This window comes from Penicillium digitatum, chromosome 5, assembly GCF_016767815.1.
Source record: "Penicillium digitatum chromosome 5, complete sequence".
In the NCBI taxonomy this organism is placed as follows: domain Eukaryota; kingdom Fungi; phylum Ascomycota; class Eurotiomycetes; order Eurotiales; family Aspergillaceae; genus Penicillium; species Penicillium digitatum.
The window spans coordinates 2,147,600-2,166,117 of NC_089388.1; the positions used below are offsets into that span (position 1 = coordinate 2,147,600).

Here is an 18,518-nt window from a genome sequence, read left to right on the forward strand (position 1 = left end):
TTCTAGCTACAAAGCCTCAATAAACCGATATTCCCCACTCTATCCCCCGCGCCAGACATGTGGCTCTTTCGTGGCGCTCAGTCCGCAGTCTTCTACTATGCCTCCTGCACCCCCTGTGCCGAAAATCATGATCGTTGGAAACGTAGACAAGATGCATCCCGGGTCCAGCGGGAGAAGGAGAAGGAACGACACAACAACGAAATCATCACCGACCAACCCCGTCCATTCGCACAACCAACACCTTTCAGTACTAATGTAGGGTGGCGAGAGGAAATCGCCCTGGGCCCTGGTCCTCCCGTCCGGCGGGGTGGTCACCGCAATGTTCAACGAACGGACAGTTTCAATACCGACCGGCGCTCACAACTCAAGAAAGACAAGAGTAGTGGCCTGATGCACCCGCTTGGTGAGAAATGGAAATCAATGCGGTACCAACGGGAAGACGAGCCACTCTGGGGGCAACAAGAAGTCCGTGGATCGTCGATTGGAATTTCTGGACGTGGTCGTGCAGACCCAAATGAACCGTCCAAGTACTACACCCCGCGCGTGCCACCTGTGAACGACCTCCACCCACCGATTGTCAGTGGACCACGTAGCCGGGCCGAAACCAGATGGATGCTCCAGCCACCACCAAGTGCCCGAGTGATGGCTGGCAAGGCAGACGTCAATTCCGTCACTTCGCCAACTAGTGAGAATTTCCGGGGATTTGGGACCATTCCCCCTGCCTCCAAGAGCGCAGCCAGGGAGAACGACACTGGAAGAATCAGCGAGGAGAGTGGCGACGAGGCTTTTGATGACACCACTCAGAACCATCGAACTCATCGGCCATCGCTGACTCGACTCAGTATCGACTCCGATGGTCCAGGCCTAGAACCACACTCTCGAAGTGATTCTATGTTCTCTACCACCAACTCGGATGATTCCCCGAGTCTGGAATGGAAATACCCCGACACCCCCGCATCCCGCCCTCAATCGAAAGCTACAGATGACGATGACAAGTTCTACCGTCCACACCTCTCGAAGGCTCTCTCCACAATGCACAGGGACGACAAGAAGGTCCACATGCTACACCTAGAGATCAGCGATGATAATCGCGATGAGATTGGCCTGGGTCAATTACAGGCTACCCGTCCATGGCGTTGGAGCATGGATATCTAAAAACCTTTCGAACACAATTCCTTCCACCCTCATCCTACCTACCACACTCCTCCTCGAAAACCCGCGCCATCCTCACCTTTCCTGGGGTTCAGCTATAGGGCGTTTGAAGCATCAAGCTCATTCGGCATTGGCTTTTATTGCATTTTATCTTCCCAGGGCTCTCTGACTCTCTCCATCACCCCTTTCCACGTTTGTCGATTGATTCATGATCTCTCGATGCAAACCCCCACCCTCTCGCGCTGCAGGACCCCAGGTCCTACATAGGAATGTACCTGGCTGGCCCGGTATATAAAAGCGAAATGCCTCATATTGCCTGCAACAGTTCCTCCGCTGCTTCACCGCAGTGGCAAGCGAACAGGCAAGTTCACCATGACAGCACTCCTTCCTATCATTTCACACACTTTTCCTTGTTGATTGTTTTGTTTCCCTCAGCACTTTGTGGTCTTCCTCTTCCTTTTTTCTTCCTTCCTTCTTTCCTTCTATTCCTAGATGTTATCTCTCTTCCTTGTACCATAATCACTCCCTCTCCCTGTTTGGGTTATTAGTACATAGCGTTCGACCAATGGATGTTTTTCTTGTCTTTGACCTTGGTTCAGTTCAGATCAAATCGGCAATGTGAATAAATTGCAAAGCTTCCTCCAACCCAAGGGTCCTTAGACAAGTCATCTAGAAGCTGCTATTCTTCATATAAATCTACGGTACGACGGGTTTAAAGAAAGTTCATTTAACACCCCGTCTTCCAAATTATCGAACTGAAATATGAGCCCTATCTTCTGATAACCCATCGTTAGATGTTCTGCTGCAGGACATACAAAGGCCCGGTACTAGCCAATCCTTCTTTGGCAAGAAACTTTCCACATATGAAAGTGTAAGGGGAAATTTAACAATTGCCGACAAGAAGGATAGATAGAGAGGTAGGATTCAAGCTGGCCTCAATACTTCTAGGTACCCTGTCCCATGCCCCGTTAGATACAGCCATTGTACGCTACTATACTTGATGCAATGGGCAAAGGATCATGCAAATATGCGTCGCATTCGGCGTCAAAATTTTGATTCAACTTGTCTTCGTTATAGATGCAGTTCAAATGCCCATCAGAAACATCTCATGCAGAGGACATGTCTTTTCGATCTCGATAAAATAAGAGATCAAGATACAAAAGTTCGAGGTAGAACAGCCCAAAAAAAAAAGACGCAAGAAAGATTAGATAGCTGGATCTCCTCGGCAGTTCAAAATCATCCCAAATGCAAACAACGCCCAACCCGACCACGCAGAGCCTCTGCAAATCAGCTAAGGGTCCGAGGGGGACCCATTCCAAACACTCGGAGCCCGCAGAGCACCAGCCAGGCAGCCCTTTGGTTATTTCTTTCCCTCTTTGCTGCGTTTGCTAAGTAGATGCAGATGCCGGGAGATATAGAGAGAGAAGGGGAATCGTATTTCGATCTCCTGCTGCTCTAATAGACCTTCTTCTTCTCATCCATGCTCAGTTGGCCGGGACCCATGTTGACGAGTAGGACCAAACCACCGCTGTAGTAATTATTAGCGTTGAAGGTGTCTCATTGTTCAGAGAGAGGGGACGTACACAATCGACAAGATTTGGAAGAAGTCGTATTTGGCGAAGTCCTTCTGTGGGTGGTGGGCATGCAGCTAGACGAAATTATCAGTAACCCAAGATACAATCAATCGCCCAACAAACATACCGTCCAGAAGTTGTTGACAAAAACGTTGAACAGACTAAGCAGGACGACCAGAATGATGGCGCTCCACTTGGCCTTGAAGCCAACAACGACCATGACGCAAGCGACAAAACCGAACAAGCTGACCAGAATGCGCCAGAAGCTCCAATCGCCGGAGAAAACGAATCCAATGAAGAGGAAGATCAGCAACACACGTCCAGCGAATTGGACATACATCTTGCGGTCCTTCTCCTCAAGCTGGGGCAGACCGGCCGGGACGAACTTCTTGCGCACCCACGAATCGGACAGGACCATAAGCAGACCGCCCACGACACTGAGATTGCGAAGGAAGAAGTTCAAGTCGAAGATAAGACCGTATCCAAGACCCTGTGAGATGACGACACCAAGCAATCCCGCGACGGCGAACTCAGTGCGCTTGCGGGCGATGACAAGAGTCGAACACACAACCATGGCAATGACGTTGACGATAAGGAAGGTATGCGTGACTCCCCAGGGAACTAAAACCAGCAGAAGAATAGCGCGTTAGACAACGACATAAGAGGTAGTGCGGGACCCTGGACCCTAGGCCGCGCGGGTCAGGGTCCAGGAGCATGGGCATTGTCTTACTCTTCCGGAAATCACGGAGATAAAGGAGCTGGTCGTTCCATTGTGTGAGGATACGCAGCGAGTCTTCAATGAAGGTCACTACGATCAAAAATCGGCCGACGGCGGGAAGGTAGCTAGAGCGAAAGAACAGGGTGTTAGTGCTTGCCTGTAATCCCTTGTTTTGAGCTCTCTCGCGACTCGGGTAGAAAAAAAAAAAAAGAAAAGAAAAGAAAACCAAAGAGCGAAATTGAAACATACGGCTTCACTGGATCGGCCAAGGTGTCCAACCAGTCCTCAATCTTGCTTGTCTGCTCGCGAATTGCGTCCAGCGGACTTGGGTCGCTGGTGGCATCTGCGCTACCGGGCCCGCCAAACGGGTTCTGGTGGCCGAGATTGTAGCCCGCAGTGCCACGGATCTGGGCCATGGCGGGATAAAGAAACAGAAAGAGATTGAGGAGAAGAAGGAGGAGGAGAAGAAGAAGAACACGGAGTTGATTTCTCACAGGTTGGGGAAAACGTAGTCAAAGACAGGAGCAAATACCAAGGAGTCGTATACAAAGCAACTTCAGGCCACGATGACCGGAACTGGCCACTAAACCGCTTTTGGAATAGTGACGACACAGGCCCTTTATGATGATCTATGTATCATTGAAGATTGTTAGAGAGCTCTACATTCTTGCGCTTTATTTTGTTTTGGATCAAGCACTGGTTAGGATTTCATTGCAATACAGATTTTGTCAGTTAGACTAACATAGAAAAAAAAAATTAAAAGAAACATGCACAAACACAGCGTCAGATCCATTCCCGCAATTCTGCTTTTGTTCCCGCAGTGCAGTTCTTCCTCCTTGCACAACTTGCAAGGGGAATCTACCAATTCCGCTCCTAATGCGTGGTGGCAATCTCCTAGGCCCCGATTGTAGAGGGGAGGGAGAGTGCTCAAATGATGTGACACCCCCAGAACGCCAAAAAAAAAAAAAACAAAAAGGGTAATAAATACATTTCAATATGAAGAGAGACCGAGAGAGATAGAAAGACTTCATAACAGTGGAAACTCCTCATGCAGCCCAGTCAGAGTCCAGTGGGTGACCCTTCTCACGCGAGCGTAAGATGTCGGGGAGGTAGGTCGGGGTCACTGTCACACGAGGCTCAACAGGGGCAGGGGCAACAGGGGTGGACTGGTTCTCCGAGGCACTGGTCTCGCTGACACTCTCGTCAGACCTACCACCCTTCTTCTTGGGCTGCTTCTTGGAAACGGTGGTCCATTCGTCATCGCCGTTGGCAGCTCCCAAAAGGCGCATCTGCTCCTCCTCCGAGGGAAGATTCTGGGCCCACTTAGTAGGAGCAGGGGCTGCAGGGGACTCGAAGGTGTCCAGGAGGCCCTGGGAGGCGGAAGTGGCAGGGACAACGGGTGCGGGGCGAGATCCCCCATTGACCACGCTGGTCTTCACTGGGGCAGTGCTCTCCTTGGTTTGCCAAGCGTTTGTAGCAGGCGCGGTTGATCTGGCAGCCTCGCGGCGCTCGGACTCGCGAGCGGTGTGCAACTGCTTCTCAAGCAGCTTCTTGCGCTCAACTTCGGCCTCCTGAACTTGCTGCTTGCGGGCCTCATTCTTGAGACGCTGCTGACGCTGCTTCTTGGTCTCCACCTCTTTGAAAGTCTGAGCCTTCTGCTTCTTGGGCTGGCTCTCAACATTGCCAGTGACGCGGAGCACAGATGCACCGGGGGCGGGGGCTTCCAGCATGTCGGAAACATATCCGGCCGAGGGGACAGTGGCTTTCACTGCGGGAGAGGCGGCGGGAGACAGATCGTCGTCAGCCTCAGCACCAGTAGTTGAGGAGGCACGGGTGTCGCTGGTCTCGAGCTGCGCAGCCTTCTTCTTGTTCTTCTTCTGGCCCTTGGTGGGAGCGGGCTTGGCAGGAGCGGGCTGAGCAGGAGCGATGGTCTTGAGGCCGGCCATGCGGCGGGCCATCTCCTTGCGGTCGATTTCCTCGTCCGGCTTCTCGTCCTCGGTGGTGGGGGGCGACACGACGGTCTTCACCTCGGATTTCTTGGCGGCAACCGGCTCGGGAGCAGGCTTAGACTTACGCTTTGACTTTTTGGTTGCCACAGTGGCCTCGGTCTTGTCCACGGCAGCTCGAATCACGTTTGCTTTGGGGGTTGTGCCATTGGTGTAGTACCAGCCAAGGCCACCTGCCACAACGAGCAAGATCGCCCAGCTAATGTAGGGATTCATAGTCATAGAGCTGTGCACTCATAAGTCAGTACCATAAACTTTGTCAAGGTGGCTGCGAGCATGGAACTTACTGTCCTATTGAAAGCTATGTATGTGGAGGATGGGTGTTGGTTGAGAGGGGAAGTGGGATCAAAGTTGTCGGGGTGAGAGGGCAAGACAATTGCGCACGCGTACTTTGAAATTGACACACCCGCCAAAAACCGAGGCAATTGCGCTCAGCTATAGAAGCTTTCTGTATCTGGAGGGAAGGTCTTCAAGACGAGACTCCCAAGGCGGTCACTTGACCGTGGTACGCTTGGATGGGAGAATGCGCGGGGTGACAAAGCCGCGGATTAGAGTGATAGGAATGGCGCAATGGCGCAAGAGAGAGGTTGGATAAACAAGAGAAGAAGTTGGAGAGAGTAGAAGATGAGAAAGGAGGAAAGGCGAGGTGTAGAGGAAAGGGCAACCGTGGCAGATCCACTCGTACCGTGACCGTAATGGTAAATTACCAAGCCCTTGGCTTTGGGGAAGCTGCGCATATATACTATACCTTGTCTACTTTGACGTCTTTGTTTTTTTTTGGCCTCAATTCTTCAAGTTTCAATATCTCTTCATGGATTATCTCAGTGTTAACTTGATTATTTCGAAGGATAAAATACAGGTACTTGGAGATGAGGAATGCGATGGAGTACGGTATGGGGATCTGAGCATTGACTGCCGTACGGAGTGCAAGCTGTCATCAATATATTTTGTAATCAAACAGAGTACTTGGAGAACTGTGCTCTAATCCCACAGCTCCAGGTTGTGAGAAGATGGGTATTTTACCTGAACAGGCCACGTCTCCGCCTGTCTGCTCTCCGCTTTCTGCTCCAACCCGATTTATATCTTACTAGCGCGTTCTGAGTCGTAAAAGGATCTCCTGAGCATTTATTTGTTTAACATTCGATTTATCGATTTTTCTAGGAGCCAAAGAAGCTGGAAGATTGCCGATCCAGCAGGGGATCTCTCTTCAAATACTCCGTATTTCTTTTGCCCCTTACAGTAGCCCTCACGCCCACCACGAGGCAAAAAGAAGTCATGCACCGGTCACAACGGACAACCTGGTCCAATTGGTGGGCCAAGTCATGCATTTAACGCCTGTAAAGTATGTCGAATCCTGATCAACGAGTCTAAGACCTGCAGTATGCAGCGGCACCTTGAAAGGAGGACTGGGATTGGTTCGTCGAACCTGCACTCCTTAAATGCAAGTTGAATAAGTCTTCGACATCAGACTAGTCTCTTCCTCCTTTGTGTCCTATTGGCTACATCCTAATCCTTGTATTCTTCTTTGTTCCCATTTTTGCCTTTTGTTCCACTAATTTTTCAAGATTGTCCAGATCACAGAGTATATGATTTCTTTGACCGGCTGACTCCCAAGATCTAAGAACCTTGGAAGCCCTTGTGACTAATGCTAATAGTCCCTCTATCGGTTTCGAATTTTTTGCAAGAAATACTTCCGAAATACTCCAAGTATCTAGCTAGCTATTGTCTTTGTCTTGTACAGGATTCCTATAGGCACATCGTCCAAGTAATCTGATATGACCAGGGTGTCAAATTATACAGATACAAAAGTCTATCAAGGCAAAAGCCGAAAAAGGATATTTCTATGAGATTGAATTGAAGAAGTCAACTTGTCTACCTCATAGATTGAAAGTAATTTCCAAGTCTCTTGATCGGCATGGAGTCATAGCAACAGTGGATAGAAGGGTTCCCTGCCCAGTAGATGTTCGGCATATTGAACAATTATAGAACGGAAACACTTTTAAAATCCCGAATTTCTCGAACGAACTCGCAGTGCCTTTCAAAACCATAGCCGAAGTCCTTATAACATCCCTCAGAGGCAACATAGACGGTGGGCATACATTAAAACACCGAGCTCACGGCCAGCGCATCGGTCAGAGACGCCGGGGGTGAGTCGCTAATCGCATCTGACCTTACTTCCATTGCTATAGCAGCTCGAGGGAGAGAGATCACTGGACTGAGAATCTTTCAAAGAACGACAGACAAACTTACGGAGACCAAGACAGAGGAGCTCCTTTTAGAAATAAACCTTGACCAGCCAACCGGACGCGTGGAGATGATGGCGTATGGAAATGGGAACGCCCAGCATTTCCGCTTTTGGAAGCCCTAAGCCCCCAACGCTCTGATCATCCTCTCTGTCCACGGTGGCAGTTGGCGATCAGGGACATACTTGGTCTCGATTGGGTCGACCAAAGTTCCCTATCTGACCGGCCAAGGCTAGGCTTTTACCACTGTTAACCACACACTCTTCCCGTCTGTGACGGTGGAGGAGTAGGGGCAGGAGGTGGCCGACTCGCAGAGTTACCTGGTTAGAAGTGCGGCCAGGCTAGAGTGTGATCTCCAACTGGTCATTCTGATAGGACACATTTTCAGTGCAAATGCTACTACGCCTTGGCGATCGCGCGACATTGGTTATGAATGACTGGCTCACGGTGCATATGTCAGTAAGAACACCAAGTACTTAGTTTTTTTTCTCTCCCAAGAGCGCTCCACTTCTTGGTGAACAGGCCATTTCCCCCGAAGCTAGGCGTTGAATCTGCCATCTGGTGGGGCGTAGTCCGTCGGCCACCGGGATTTCGGGCCCTAAGCCTTGAATAGTTTATTCTCTTTTGCTCTGAATATTCAACCTACCCCTTTTCGCTTGGAACTGGAATATATCGTAAATGTTATCTTTAACAGTGGGGTTTCTGATTCAACCATTGAAATTGGGTCCAATGTAAAAGTTGCCCACGAGGAGTAAGTAGCCAGACGAAACCCCCGCAGCCGATAACAAAGATAAGCTCCCATTTCTGTCGCAAGGGCTTTCTTCAAAATTTGAAGGTCAACAACATTCACCATGGCAAAGAAGATTATCATTGACACTGATCCGGTATGCTCATTCAAAACTCATTGCCAGAGCTTTGGCATTGATCATAACATAGGGAATTGACGATGTCCTCGCCCTTTTGCTGGCTCTGTCCGCCACACCGGAGGAGGTAGAGGTTCTCCTCATCTCATTGACATTCGGCAACATCGAGGTCGAGAAGTAAGTGATCGTTGGATTTAAAAAGAGGATTGTCTAACCCGATATATAGCTGTCTCCGCAACGCAGTATCAATGTTCCACATCCTCGAGCGGGAAATGCAGTGGCGCCGCGAGAACGGCCGACCCGAAGGCTTTGGCAGCTTGAAAGCTTTCCGTCCTATATTGGCTGTTGGCGCAGAGGACCCCCTTGAAGATCAAAAAATGCTTGCGGACTACTTCCGTATGTATGGTGCTACCAGATACTATAGAGACCATTTGCTGACATTCTCGTAGATGGAATTGACGGACTTGGTGGTATTCACGCAACGGTATGTGGAACCCTATTTGCAACCGGGCTTTGATGGCTTAGAAATAAGTAAACTCTGCTGAATTCTGTATAGCACCCACATCTCACCGCTAATAAGGCATGGGTTCACCTCTTCGCCAAAGAACTGGATGGCGAGGGAATTAAGCCTGTCGAGGATTGTTCGGGTTCCAACGACCACGCATTCACCCCATCCAAGCTTCCGGCACACAAGGAGATTCTCCGCGCGCTCCGTGAAAATGAGCCAGATTCAGTGACTCTGGTGGCAGTTGGCCCGCTCACTAATCTGGCTTTGGCTGCAGCAGAAGACCCAGAGACATTCCTCCGTGTGAAAGAGGTGGTCGTCATGGGTGGTGCTATCAACGAGCCCGGAAATGTGAGCCAAACATTTTCCCGACCCAAGAAAAACCGAGATAGATCAGCTGATATTGTTGATAGGTGACGCCAACAGGGGAGTTCAACGCCTACGCAGACGCAGTGGCAGCCGCGCGCATTTTCGCACTCACCTCGCCCAACCCGCACACGACAGTTCCACCCACAAAGAGTCCCAAACTTCCACCGTACCCCAAAAATCTCAGCCGGCAACTGACCCTGCGTCTTTTCCCGCTGGACATTACTCTCCGCCACAATCTATCACGGGGCCAGTTCCGGGAAGCCATCACACCTCTCTTGGCAGCCGGCTCTCCGCTCGCAGAGTGGGTGGATGCTTTCATGGGACACACTTTCAAGACTTTGGAGCGCCTGCACCCTGGACATGTCGGTGACGATGCTTTGCTGAGTCTGCACGACCCTGTGTGCGTCTGGTATGCTTTGACATCTGAAGACCCGAAGTGGGTTTACTCGGCGAACTCGCCTGAGGATATCCGAATCGATACCTTGGGCCAGTGGACTCGCGGTATGTGCGTTGTCGACCGCCGTAACCGTCACCGTATTGAAGGCGAGGAAGAGAGCTCGAACGACCATGGTCTCTGGCTGAGCGGTCGTGCTGGCAACCGAATCTGGCGGATGGATGGGTCGCCTGTGGAGGAGAACTTTGGTAATGTCATTATTGAGAGGCTTTTCAGGTAATCTCCTTTTGATAGAAAAAGCAGAAGTTATTTGGGAAGTATAGAGGCATATAGCTGTTGATTTTTATAGAGACGAGACTAAATTATGCTTTCTCTTTTTGGACTCTGAGAACATCCCTTGAACAATCCTAAACACTGTTTGGTAGGGCTGACCTATATATGGGTACGTGAATAGTAAGACATTGGCTGAATAAGACGAACTAATAATTCGTCAAATTAGCTCCCGGAAAAGCCATCCGAGGGAGTTAGTCCGTACCCCTGTCAAATCAGGCTATCCATAAGCCACGTAGTCAAGCGTGAAGCCAAGCTTATTTTCTATCTTGGAGTATGGCTGGCTTATTGTCCGGAGATCGCCACTTGCTGGAATGTCAGGACTATGTGAGATGCTGTCATGAACTACACCTATGCGCGCAAACATATCCTTGTGCATCACTTGTGAAAATACCTACAAATAGACCGCCTGTGGACCCATCTACCAGAGAATCCAGGTGGCCAAATCACTAGAGGATTTGACATGGATCTTACATTAAAATTAGTGTTAAATTCTGAGACGAGGCAAGAATCCCTAAAGCCCACAGGAATGTGGAATGTCATAACCTGGAGATCGACCGTGACACTTACTCCTATAGTCGTAATAGAACTGCAAATATGCAATGCTGCACAATCCAGAAGGCTTTTTCCATGTAGCTCGGGTATTGGCCGCCAGCCCCCAGGGCATCGAAGCCGTCAAGCCGTTTCTATATAAGACGGGCTGGTCCAAGGGGAAACTTTCATCGTGAATCTTCGCATCAGATCAATTTTCAGGGCCCATCCACCTTCATAACCTTAGTCTTTTTCCTCTTCTTATTTTTCACATCCTTCTCTACTGTTTCCAACCATGCAGCTCATAACCCTCTTCTTTGTCAGCGTGGCTGCCCTAGCCAGTACCGCCGCTGCAATGCCTCATCTCTCTGCGGCGAACCATGGTGCCCGCATCTTAGTCCATGTGCCTACCAATGCAACCGATTCCCACAATACCACTACAACGGGTACACAGGGCAAAGCTCCCCTGTTGACGGGATCGTCTCATACGAATCGTCCTGGCACCAACCGCTGCCATGAGCTGTGCTCTTTACAATCTCAGACTTGTACAATTGCTGTACCGGACGATGATAAGTTTTGGTGAGAAGCCGTCTTTGGTCTATTTTTTTGGGCAATTTTGTTAACAGACTATTTTAGTTGGTCCATCTACCTGCAATGCACGGAGAAGTGCCACCCTGAGAATTTCCATGAATAAATAGAATTGGTTAATAGGAGGTAGATTGAAGGAGGAATAGAAAGACTTTTGCATGTTCTGGGCTAGGGGTGATGTGAAAGAAGAATCTTGTTTTTTTTTTTTTTTTTTTTTTACATGAGCAAACTGAACCTACACCTTCTCGCGCAAATCAGGCACAAGCTTTAAACCCCACCGGTAGATGTTGCTTTTTAGGGAGCAAGTAGCCCTAGAGTAACGAGTATCTACATTTGCAGTCTAGCGTGTGTCACGCAGAGGGAAAAGTTGGACAAGAACTGATGCAGCCAGCCTCAGATTCAATTGAAATGTTGGGGCTATGTCTCTTAACATCCAAACCCGACAAAAGATCGTTCTTGAATCAGTTTGCAAGTATCCACATTTTGACTAGGACAAAGCGTATCCCCAGAGAGAGAGAGCACGTGCCATATGGGGATGGTGTCCGTGGACTTTCAGGAGACTCTCAAATTGTAACCGTGTTTTGAAACAGATATAGGATTTTCCGGGCCAATAGGAAAGATTTAAATGGTTACAGCTTGAGCATCAAAGGGTGAGTGCAATAGTCAAGGACTGTCCAATTGATGCACGTGCTGGGCTACCTCAATTGATGTAATTTGTACCAAGTACAACGGCATCAGCCCACTTTCTCACTCTAAAACAAGTACCTGGTACCCACCAGTGAGCTCTCCAGGCCCCACTTACTACTCCAGCAAATGTCCGTTGTTCCCTGAGGCACGAGTCTCCACTCGACCAATCAACGTCGTCCATTGTAGCTCGTGGCCTCAACCTTTGGAAGCACGCGACACTATCTACAACCTGGAAAGCCCTGGACGACGTTTACGGTTATATAGTCTACGCCCCTTGCTGTGCGACTTTACTACTTACACAACTTCCACTCCATTCTTCTACAATGTCACGACTTCCAACCCCAGCAATGTCGGGTGGCTTCATTATCAAGGACAAGCCCGACGGAGATGCCTTTACACTACCTCCTGCCGCCTTGAGCACTGTCAGTCGGAGGTCTTCCAGATCAGATCCTCCCTATATACCGGCATCCCCGACTTCTCCAGAGCTCTCTGGCCGCCGGACAAGTCACCCCACCCGGTCGGGTACATCTACCAAACGCCCACTTGAGGACTTTGATTTGCCTCCGCCACCAACTAGAACTCGCAAGATCATCCAGATGAAGCCAAAGTCACCTTCAAAAACTCCCAAGACAAGGGAAAATGGCAAGGGTTCACAGAGTTCAGAAGACGCTCTGCCAAATCCCATATCAAACTCTAAAAGAAAACAGCCCAGTGCCACTAGTGCCGCAGGACGCAAGATCGCCCGCAAGACCGCACACAGTTTAATTGAGCGTCGACGTCGGTCCAAGATGAATGAGGAGTTTGGGACGTTAAAGGATATGATTCCGGCGTGCACCGGGCAGGAAATGCATAAGCTAGCCATTCTTCAGGTACAGCAGGCAATTTTCTTTCGGGAATTGATGAGATACTAACTATCCCGAAAAGGCAAGCATTGACTACGTCAATTACCTAGAGAAATGTATCCGTGACATGAAGACTGGAGGATCAACCCACACCCCTGCCGCACCACTCTCACCAACATCACCCGACTTCATCGCAGAAACAGGCGAGCCCATGCAAAGGAATAGCTCCTCTACTGATTCATACTCCACATCTGCATCACCGGAGTTGAATGCTGCTCCCACCGAATTTCCCGACACGTCCCCATCTTTCTCTCCGCGCACCCAAGTTCCCTCAGCCAATATCCCACAGGATGCTTTATCGATCCTTCCTAGTCCAGCACTGGGTCCGATTTGGGCATCTAGCGAAAAGATGTTTGAGTTTCAGGGTGTTGATCACGAGGCTTCAGCTGCCTTGCTTATGTTGACTCAGGATCGAAGAGGGACCGCCGATTCGATCTGTGAGAACTTACCTGGCAGTAAGGCACTGGCAGAGTCCGTGGAAGAGACTCCAGCTGTGCCTGCTGAGATTCAAAGAAGGAAGGGCATGAGTGTCCACGACCTTCTTATTTCATAATCTCATAACTTTGTTTTTGCTTCTATTTCTTTTGGGAAATTGGTGTCTGATGCTTTTGGGAAAGGTGCAGGGGCTGTCTAATTAGCGTCATCTCAACTTAGCATCTGCTTTCAGGATTGTGCTCGGTCGACCGGTGTCTACTCTTGGCTTGTGTGTTTTTGTCACTTGACCGACCTATGAAGGATGGATGCTCCAACTTAGTGGAAAAGAAAAGATCGAAAAGTCAATAAAATTGATCATCAAAATCGTCCAAAGGCATTAATTTTCGCATTTTAATTATTTAATTTAGGGCTTGAGTCATCCCGATGAACACAGCAACTACCGAGGTTTCCCCCCTCCCCCCCCCCACAGCTATCGGGAAATCGGTAATTCACGAACGACCGATCTCCGAGCATCCGTCATCGACAGTCCCCCAGCTCGAGACTTGATCGCCAATCTATTACGAAAGTCGAGGATCAGATAAAACAAGTTTTCCTCAACCTAATTACCAAGGCCTCCCTTAAATGTGCTGGCTTGCCCGTATCTGTCTTAAGACAGCATCATGAATCAACCACGCCGATACAACGTAGAGCGATCATGTTTACGCTGCCACGAGCACAAGATCAAGTGCGACAAGGGAAAACCATGCAGCAAATGCATGCGACAGAAGGTAATCTGCCAGTATCCAGGTCCGAGCCGAGCCAAGCGCCAACCCCCGAAGAAGAGCACGACCGATGTTGCGCTTCGGTTGGGGCAGCTTGAAAAGCTAATCGCGGCGATGATCGAGGAACGGTCGAATAGCTTGGACAGTCAACCCCAAGTCCAAAATTCAAGCTTCCCGATACCGAATAGCCTATCCGTCTTTAGGCCGCCATTAAGCCACCCAGCTGTGACAGACCGCCCTGCCCACCAGGAGTTTCTAGACAAAGATGGCCGGTATATCAATGAGCCTCTCCTCTCGCGGGTGCTTGAGAAAGAGCAGGAGCTGAAGTCTGCAATTGGATCACCGATTGGCGCAACCAGTTCGCGCCGACTACCGGCGTTGAGGGCAGATGGCCTCTTCACAAACCTTCTTTCGGCTCGGATTGACCCCCATGGGCTATTTCCGAGTCGCTGGGAGGGAGTTTTTCTCTGGCAAACCTTTCTCAGCCGTGTAGATCCCTTGGTAAAGGTCATTCATGTTCCAACAGCACAATCGCACATTTTTGCTGCGATTAGCCGACCTGAGACTGTTCGTGCCGATGTACATGCTTTGCTCTTTGCTATTTGCTTCGCCGCTACAACAGCCTTGCTTTCGGATGATGCTCAGAATGAAGTTCGGCATGCCAATCTGCGACGGTATCAATGGGGGATGGAGTTGTCTTTATACCACTCCAATTTTTTGGATGCCCCAACCCTGACCTCGTTGCAGGCGATGGTCATATACCAGGTGAGATAGTGTCTTTTGGAGTTTGATTAGTCGTTCCTATACTTGGGATCACTGACATATCTTTGCTCTTTAGACATGCTTTCGATTTAGCAATAGCGGCCGGTCTGGCTGGACCTTACACGGCGTAACTTTTCGAGCTGCGCAGTCCATCGGCCTCCAGCGGGACGGAAAAAACTTTAAACTCCCACAATTAGAACGCGAGCTACGCCGAAGAACTTGGGGATACATTCAATCGGCTGATGCCCGAGTAGCAGAAGACCATGGGCTCAGCGTCCCGGAAAACGACTACGGCGACACCGAGCTCCCGCTGAATATCAACGACCAAAATTTATCAGAAACGAGCGCCGAGCCAGCCATATCGCAGAGCCGATGGACCGAGTTGACATTTACTCTAATCGTTATCGAAATTAACAGGGCGCGGCCGGCCTTATTCCGAAGCTTAGTCGGGGTAGATAATCCAGAGGGACTCATCGCCGAGTTTAAAGGCGCAATAGAGGAGAAGTACCTGCGACATAGCGACCCGGAAATCCCGATTCAGCGCTTTGGCTTCCTCCTCGGCCGGCTACTCCTCACGAAGACCGAAGTGTGCATTCGACAGAAACAGCTGCAATCACAGGGTCCGACGGCCTGCTCACTCGACTACCACCTTGTCCAACAGACGCTAGCACAGGCCTGCTATGGTGTGGAAATTGGCCTCGAGATGTGCAGCAGTGAATTGCTGCACGGCTTCCGCTGGCTTATGATGACTTATACTCAATTCCATCTCCTCACTTTTATTCTCTGGGCTCTGTGTGTTTATCCCACTGGTCCACATGTAGAACGAGCCTGGCGTGTTATTGATATCCAGTTCGAGCTGATTGATGAATCCTCTTGGCCAGACCCGGGACCCAAATGGCCGATGATTGCGCAGTTGCGGGATAAGGCGCGGCGTATCCACCAGGCGCTTGATTCTGCTGAGCAGAGCCAGCAAATTGTTCGTGACAATTTTACTGTTTGTGTGGATGGGACTGGGTCTGGGAATTATCGGCCTGAGGCAGGTTTTGATATTGATAGTTGGGATCCGAACTTTGTCGACTTTTCGGATTGGAATAGCTTGGCCCACAGTCTTTGTCTCTTGGATTGACGATGTGTTGTTTGTGTTGAAGATTCAGTGTTGGTTCAGTAAAAATTGAAGCTGGTGGACATCCCATGTACAGTCTGACAAAACCACATGAAAGAGCTAGTTCCCGGTGTGCACACCTTCAAAGGGCGCCATATTTTAATACATGGTCTATTTCGTTGTAAAGCGGTATCTCCTCAAAGACACATATTGTGACCTATCTTTTGGGATCACTTCTACCGCTCCCTCCACCGCTCCTTCGATTCATCATCTCTTGACGCGATGCGATGCATCTCAGACCGGCCAACAAATACAAACATCCCGAACTGACACTTCACCTTCATTTTCCCCCTACGTGACTTGCACATCATTCAGCAACTGCAAACATGCCGGCGCCTGACAAGGAACCGGATACCCTGCCACTCCTACTGGAAGCAATTAATAACCAACCTATCCACCGCCTGGAGGGTATTCTCCAGGACATAGTCAAGCACAGCGCAGAAGGCCGTAAAATCGCTTCAAAATGGCTACTAACAGCAAAAAATGATGTGAAATCCGAGTCAGTTGTTCCACCCTCCTGCGCTACTCCTGTCACTTCTTCCTTCCGGGATGAGGAAGAGTCCATCTCGGAGCCTAAAGCCAGTATGCCAATGACATCCCGCTTCGAAAATTGCGTTTACTGCCTGGAGGATTTTGAAGTCACTCAAAACTCGGAGAAAAGCTGTCAATATCATCTTGGTACGTGCATATGCACACCTCCCAGGTGTCCGGCAAGACATCACCAAGTCGGAACGTTACTAATCTTGCGCTAAGAGCCTGACGTGGTCGACGAGGAATATTTCAAGGACGAGATTGCCGCAGGGATTGACGTTGACAATGATGAATATCGCGAGGCTTGGCCGCACAAGTTTTTCTACCCTTGCTGTGGAATGGACTTGACTGAGGGCATGTGTCAGGTTGGTTGGCACAAGGCTGCGGACCCGGATGATCGTCCTCGCAAGCGAACTAGTAGCGATTTCTAGTTGGATTCATGGAGTTTGTCACTGGTGTTTGGGGAAGGTTTTAGGATATGCCCGTATGCTTCACATTCCCATGTAGACTGTGATCTCTGAAAATAATCTCGTTTTTCAATATCGGTTCTGTATGTATGAGTTTCTCTCCAAACTAGCTAGTAAGCCAATCCATTTCTTCCCATGATGAGAAACGTTCATAATCACAAACCTAGCTCTAATTACTGCAATGGAAAATCCGGCCGATACTCCCCCGAAGCCTCCTCATCCTCATCCAAACCATCTCGCCTCCGCTGCTCTTGCCGCTGATCCTCATCTTCTATCAACTGCCGCAGTCGTCCTACATCTGACTCCTCATCTGGCTGAATAAGGAGCAATTCATCGACCAAATCCGCCCGCCGCGAGTGACCCCGATGGCGTAAGTAGCGCTGAAATTCGGTAATCATGAGTGTGCGGAGTGTGGTTCGTTGACGGGATCCTGTTCTACGGGTGGTGTCGACGATGGCACAGAAGCGTCGATGATGGGGCCTTGTTCTACGGCCATAGACACATCCGCACTCGGGAGATGTCGTTGCAGACGTAGCTTGGGCTTGGGGTGGTTGCGTTACTGGCATTCCCGGGTTGAGCCTTGAATGATTCATCACCGCTCGAAGGAGATTCCAGCGCATTTCGTTGTGTTTCTGCCAGATGAATCGCTGCCATGGGATCGTTGGACCCACATATACCATGTTCGGGTGTTCACTTGCTAAAGGCCCCGACCACAGACAAAGTCATTGACTATGTAACCAACCTCGCCCCCCCACAGAACTCCCTAATCGGAGGGGATTTCAACGCTAGGAACGAAGCCTTCGAACCCGGCGTCGCTAACGCTAACCGCGGAGGCGAAATTGCACAGTGGTCAAGCGACAGCGGCCTTGATTTCATCGGAGAACCAGGAGTGCCCACTCACCAGGCGGGACACGTCCTCGATCTCACTTTCTCCAACATACCCTACGCCTCGACAGTCGTCAGGGAAGACCTTGCCACCGGGTCTGACCATGAGTCCCTCGTCACTCGCATCCCGGGTCGCGGCAGGGTCCCCCTCGAACAATACAACTATAGAGTTCCCGAGTCTAAGCTACCAAAACTGTCTTCCCTCATCGGGACTGGGATCCGCTCCCTACCGGACCCAAGCAGCATCGAGACCCATGATCAACTAGACCAGTTCGCGGCGACTCTCACAGCACTTTTCCAGGACGCTATAAAGACAGCCGGGTCCCTGAACCGCACTCATACCTTCACCACCCCGTGGTGGACCTCCGAATGCCAAGCCAAGCGCCAACAGTGGCTAGGCGTAAGACACACGGATCCAGATAAGGCTGACACCGCTAAAAGAGCTTTTCTCTCCTGTGTACGCTCCTCGAAAAGGGCCTACTGGAGGGACCGCATTGACAATATCAAAACGGACTCTGACCTATACAATATCATCAGCTGGCATAAATTGGGCACCGACCTTAAGGCCCCTCCCCTTCTCGTCGATGGCCTCCCTGTGGAGGACACTATGGAAAAGGCGGAGGCCCTACGCCGCGCAGTCCTTGGCCGTTTTA

At 50.0% G+C, this 18,518-nt stretch overlaps 10 protein-coding genes across 10 annotated transcripts; 7 read left to right on the forward strand and 3 right to left on the reverse strand.

Moving 5' to 3' along the window:
• Nucleotides 1–57: 57 nt before the first annotated feature.
• On the forward strand, nucleotides 58–1,155 carry Pdw03_1960 (Copper/zinc superoxide dismutase (SODC) family protein; the record flags this gene model as incomplete). Its single annotated transcript, XM_014680816.1, has 1 exon — nucleotides 58–1,155. The coding sequence occupies one exon, from the start codon at nucleotides 58–60 to the stop codon at nucleotides 1,153–1,155; it is 1,098 nt and encodes a 365-aa protein (XP_014536302.1).
• Nucleotides 1,156–2,607: 1,452 nt separating this feature from the next.
• Nucleotides 2,608–3,860, reverse strand: Pdw03_1961 (COPII-coated vesicle protein SurF4/Erv29, putative; the record flags this gene model as incomplete). The annotated part of the gene is made up of 5 exons (XM_014680815.1): nucleotides 2,608–2,680; nucleotides 2,736–2,800; nucleotides 2,854–3,347; nucleotides 3,457–3,569; nucleotides 3,694–3,860. 5 exons carry the CDS (start codon nucleotides 3,858–3,860, stop codon nucleotides 2,608–2,610), a joined length of 912 nt encoding a protein of 303 aa, XP_014536301.1.
• A 630-nt stretch (nucleotides 3,861–4,490) lies between these two features.
• Nucleotides 4,491–6,187, reverse strand: Pdw03_1962 (uncharacterized protein; the record flags this gene model as incomplete). Its single annotated transcript, XM_014680814.2, has 3 exons — nucleotides 4,491–5,676; nucleotides 5,738–5,741; nucleotides 6,136–6,187. 3 exons carry the CDS (start codon nucleotides 6,185–6,187, stop codon nucleotides 4,491–4,493), a joined length of 1,242 nt encoding a protein of 413 aa, XP_014536300.2.
• A 2,357-nt stretch (nucleotides 6,188–8,544) lies between these two features.
• Nucleotides 8,545–10,104, forward strand: Pdw03_1963 (Nucleoside hydrolase, putative; the record flags this gene model as incomplete). Its single annotated transcript, XM_014680813.1, has 6 exons — nucleotides 8,545–8,577; nucleotides 8,630–8,733; nucleotides 8,783–8,952; nucleotides 9,006–9,040; nucleotides 9,113–9,412; nucleotides 9,475–10,104. 6 exons carry the CDS (start codon nucleotides 8,545–8,547, stop codon nucleotides 10,102–10,104), a joined length of 1,272 nt encoding a protein of 423 aa, XP_014536299.1.
• Nucleotides 10,105–10,980: 876 nt separating this feature from the next.
• Nucleotides 10,981–11,268, forward strand: Pdw03_1964 (inosine-uridine preferring nucleoside hydrolase; the record flags this gene model as incomplete). The annotated part of the gene is made up of 1 exon (XM_014680812.2): nucleotides 10,981–11,268. The coding sequence occupies one exon, from the start codon at nucleotides 10,981–10,983 to the stop codon at nucleotides 11,266–11,268; it is 288 nt and encodes a 95-aa protein (XP_014536298.2).
• A 1,015-nt stretch (nucleotides 11,269–12,283) lies between these two features.
• Nucleotides 12,284–13,415, forward strand: Pdw03_1965 (putative bhlh transcription factor; the record flags this gene model as incomplete). The annotated part of the gene is made up of 2 exons (XM_014680811.1): nucleotides 12,284–12,829; nucleotides 12,885–13,415. The coding sequence occupies 2 exons, from the start codon at nucleotides 12,284–12,286 to the stop codon at nucleotides 13,413–13,415; spliced, it is 1,077 nt and encodes a 358-aa protein (XP_014536297.1).
• A 541-nt stretch (nucleotides 13,416–13,956) lies between these two features.
• Pdw03_1966 (C6 transcription factor, putative) lies at nucleotides 13,957–15,946 on the forward strand (the record flags this gene model as incomplete). The annotated part of the gene is made up of 2 exons (XM_014680810.1): nucleotides 13,957–14,823; nucleotides 14,897–15,946. The coding sequence occupies 2 exons, from the start codon at nucleotides 13,957–13,959 to the stop codon at nucleotides 15,944–15,946; spliced, it is 1,917 nt and encodes a 638-aa protein (XP_014536296.1).
• A 362-nt stretch (nucleotides 15,947–16,308) lies between these two features.
• Pdw03_1967 (uncharacterized protein) lies at nucleotides 16,309–16,944 on the forward strand (the record flags this gene model as incomplete). The annotated part of the gene is made up of 2 exons (XM_014680809.1): nucleotides 16,309–16,660; nucleotides 16,736–16,944. The coding sequence occupies 2 exons, from the start codon at nucleotides 16,309–16,311 to the stop codon at nucleotides 16,942–16,944; spliced, it is 561 nt and encodes a 186-aa protein (XP_014536295.1).
• A 209-nt stretch (nucleotides 16,945–17,153) lies between these two features.
• Nucleotides 17,154–17,546, reverse strand: Pdw03_1968 (Major facilitator superfamily domain, general substrate transporter; the record flags this gene model as incomplete). The annotated part of the gene is made up of 1 exon (XM_014680808.2): nucleotides 17,154–17,546. One exon carries the CDS (start codon nucleotides 17,544–17,546, stop codon nucleotides 17,154–17,156), a length of 393 nt encoding a protein of 130 aa, XP_014536294.2.
• An 86-nt stretch (nucleotides 17,547–17,632) lies between these two features.
• Nucleotides 17,633–18,411, forward strand: Pdw03_1969 (putative RNA-directed DNA polymerase from transposon X-element; the record flags this gene model as incomplete). The annotated part of the gene is made up of 2 exons (XM_066100043.1): nucleotides 17,633–18,265; nucleotides 18,403–18,411. 2 exons carry the CDS (start codon nucleotides 17,633–17,635, stop codon nucleotides 18,409–18,411), a joined length of 642 nt encoding a protein of 213 aa, XP_065957770.1.
• Between the last annotated feature and the right edge of the window lie 107 nt (nucleotides 18,412–18,518).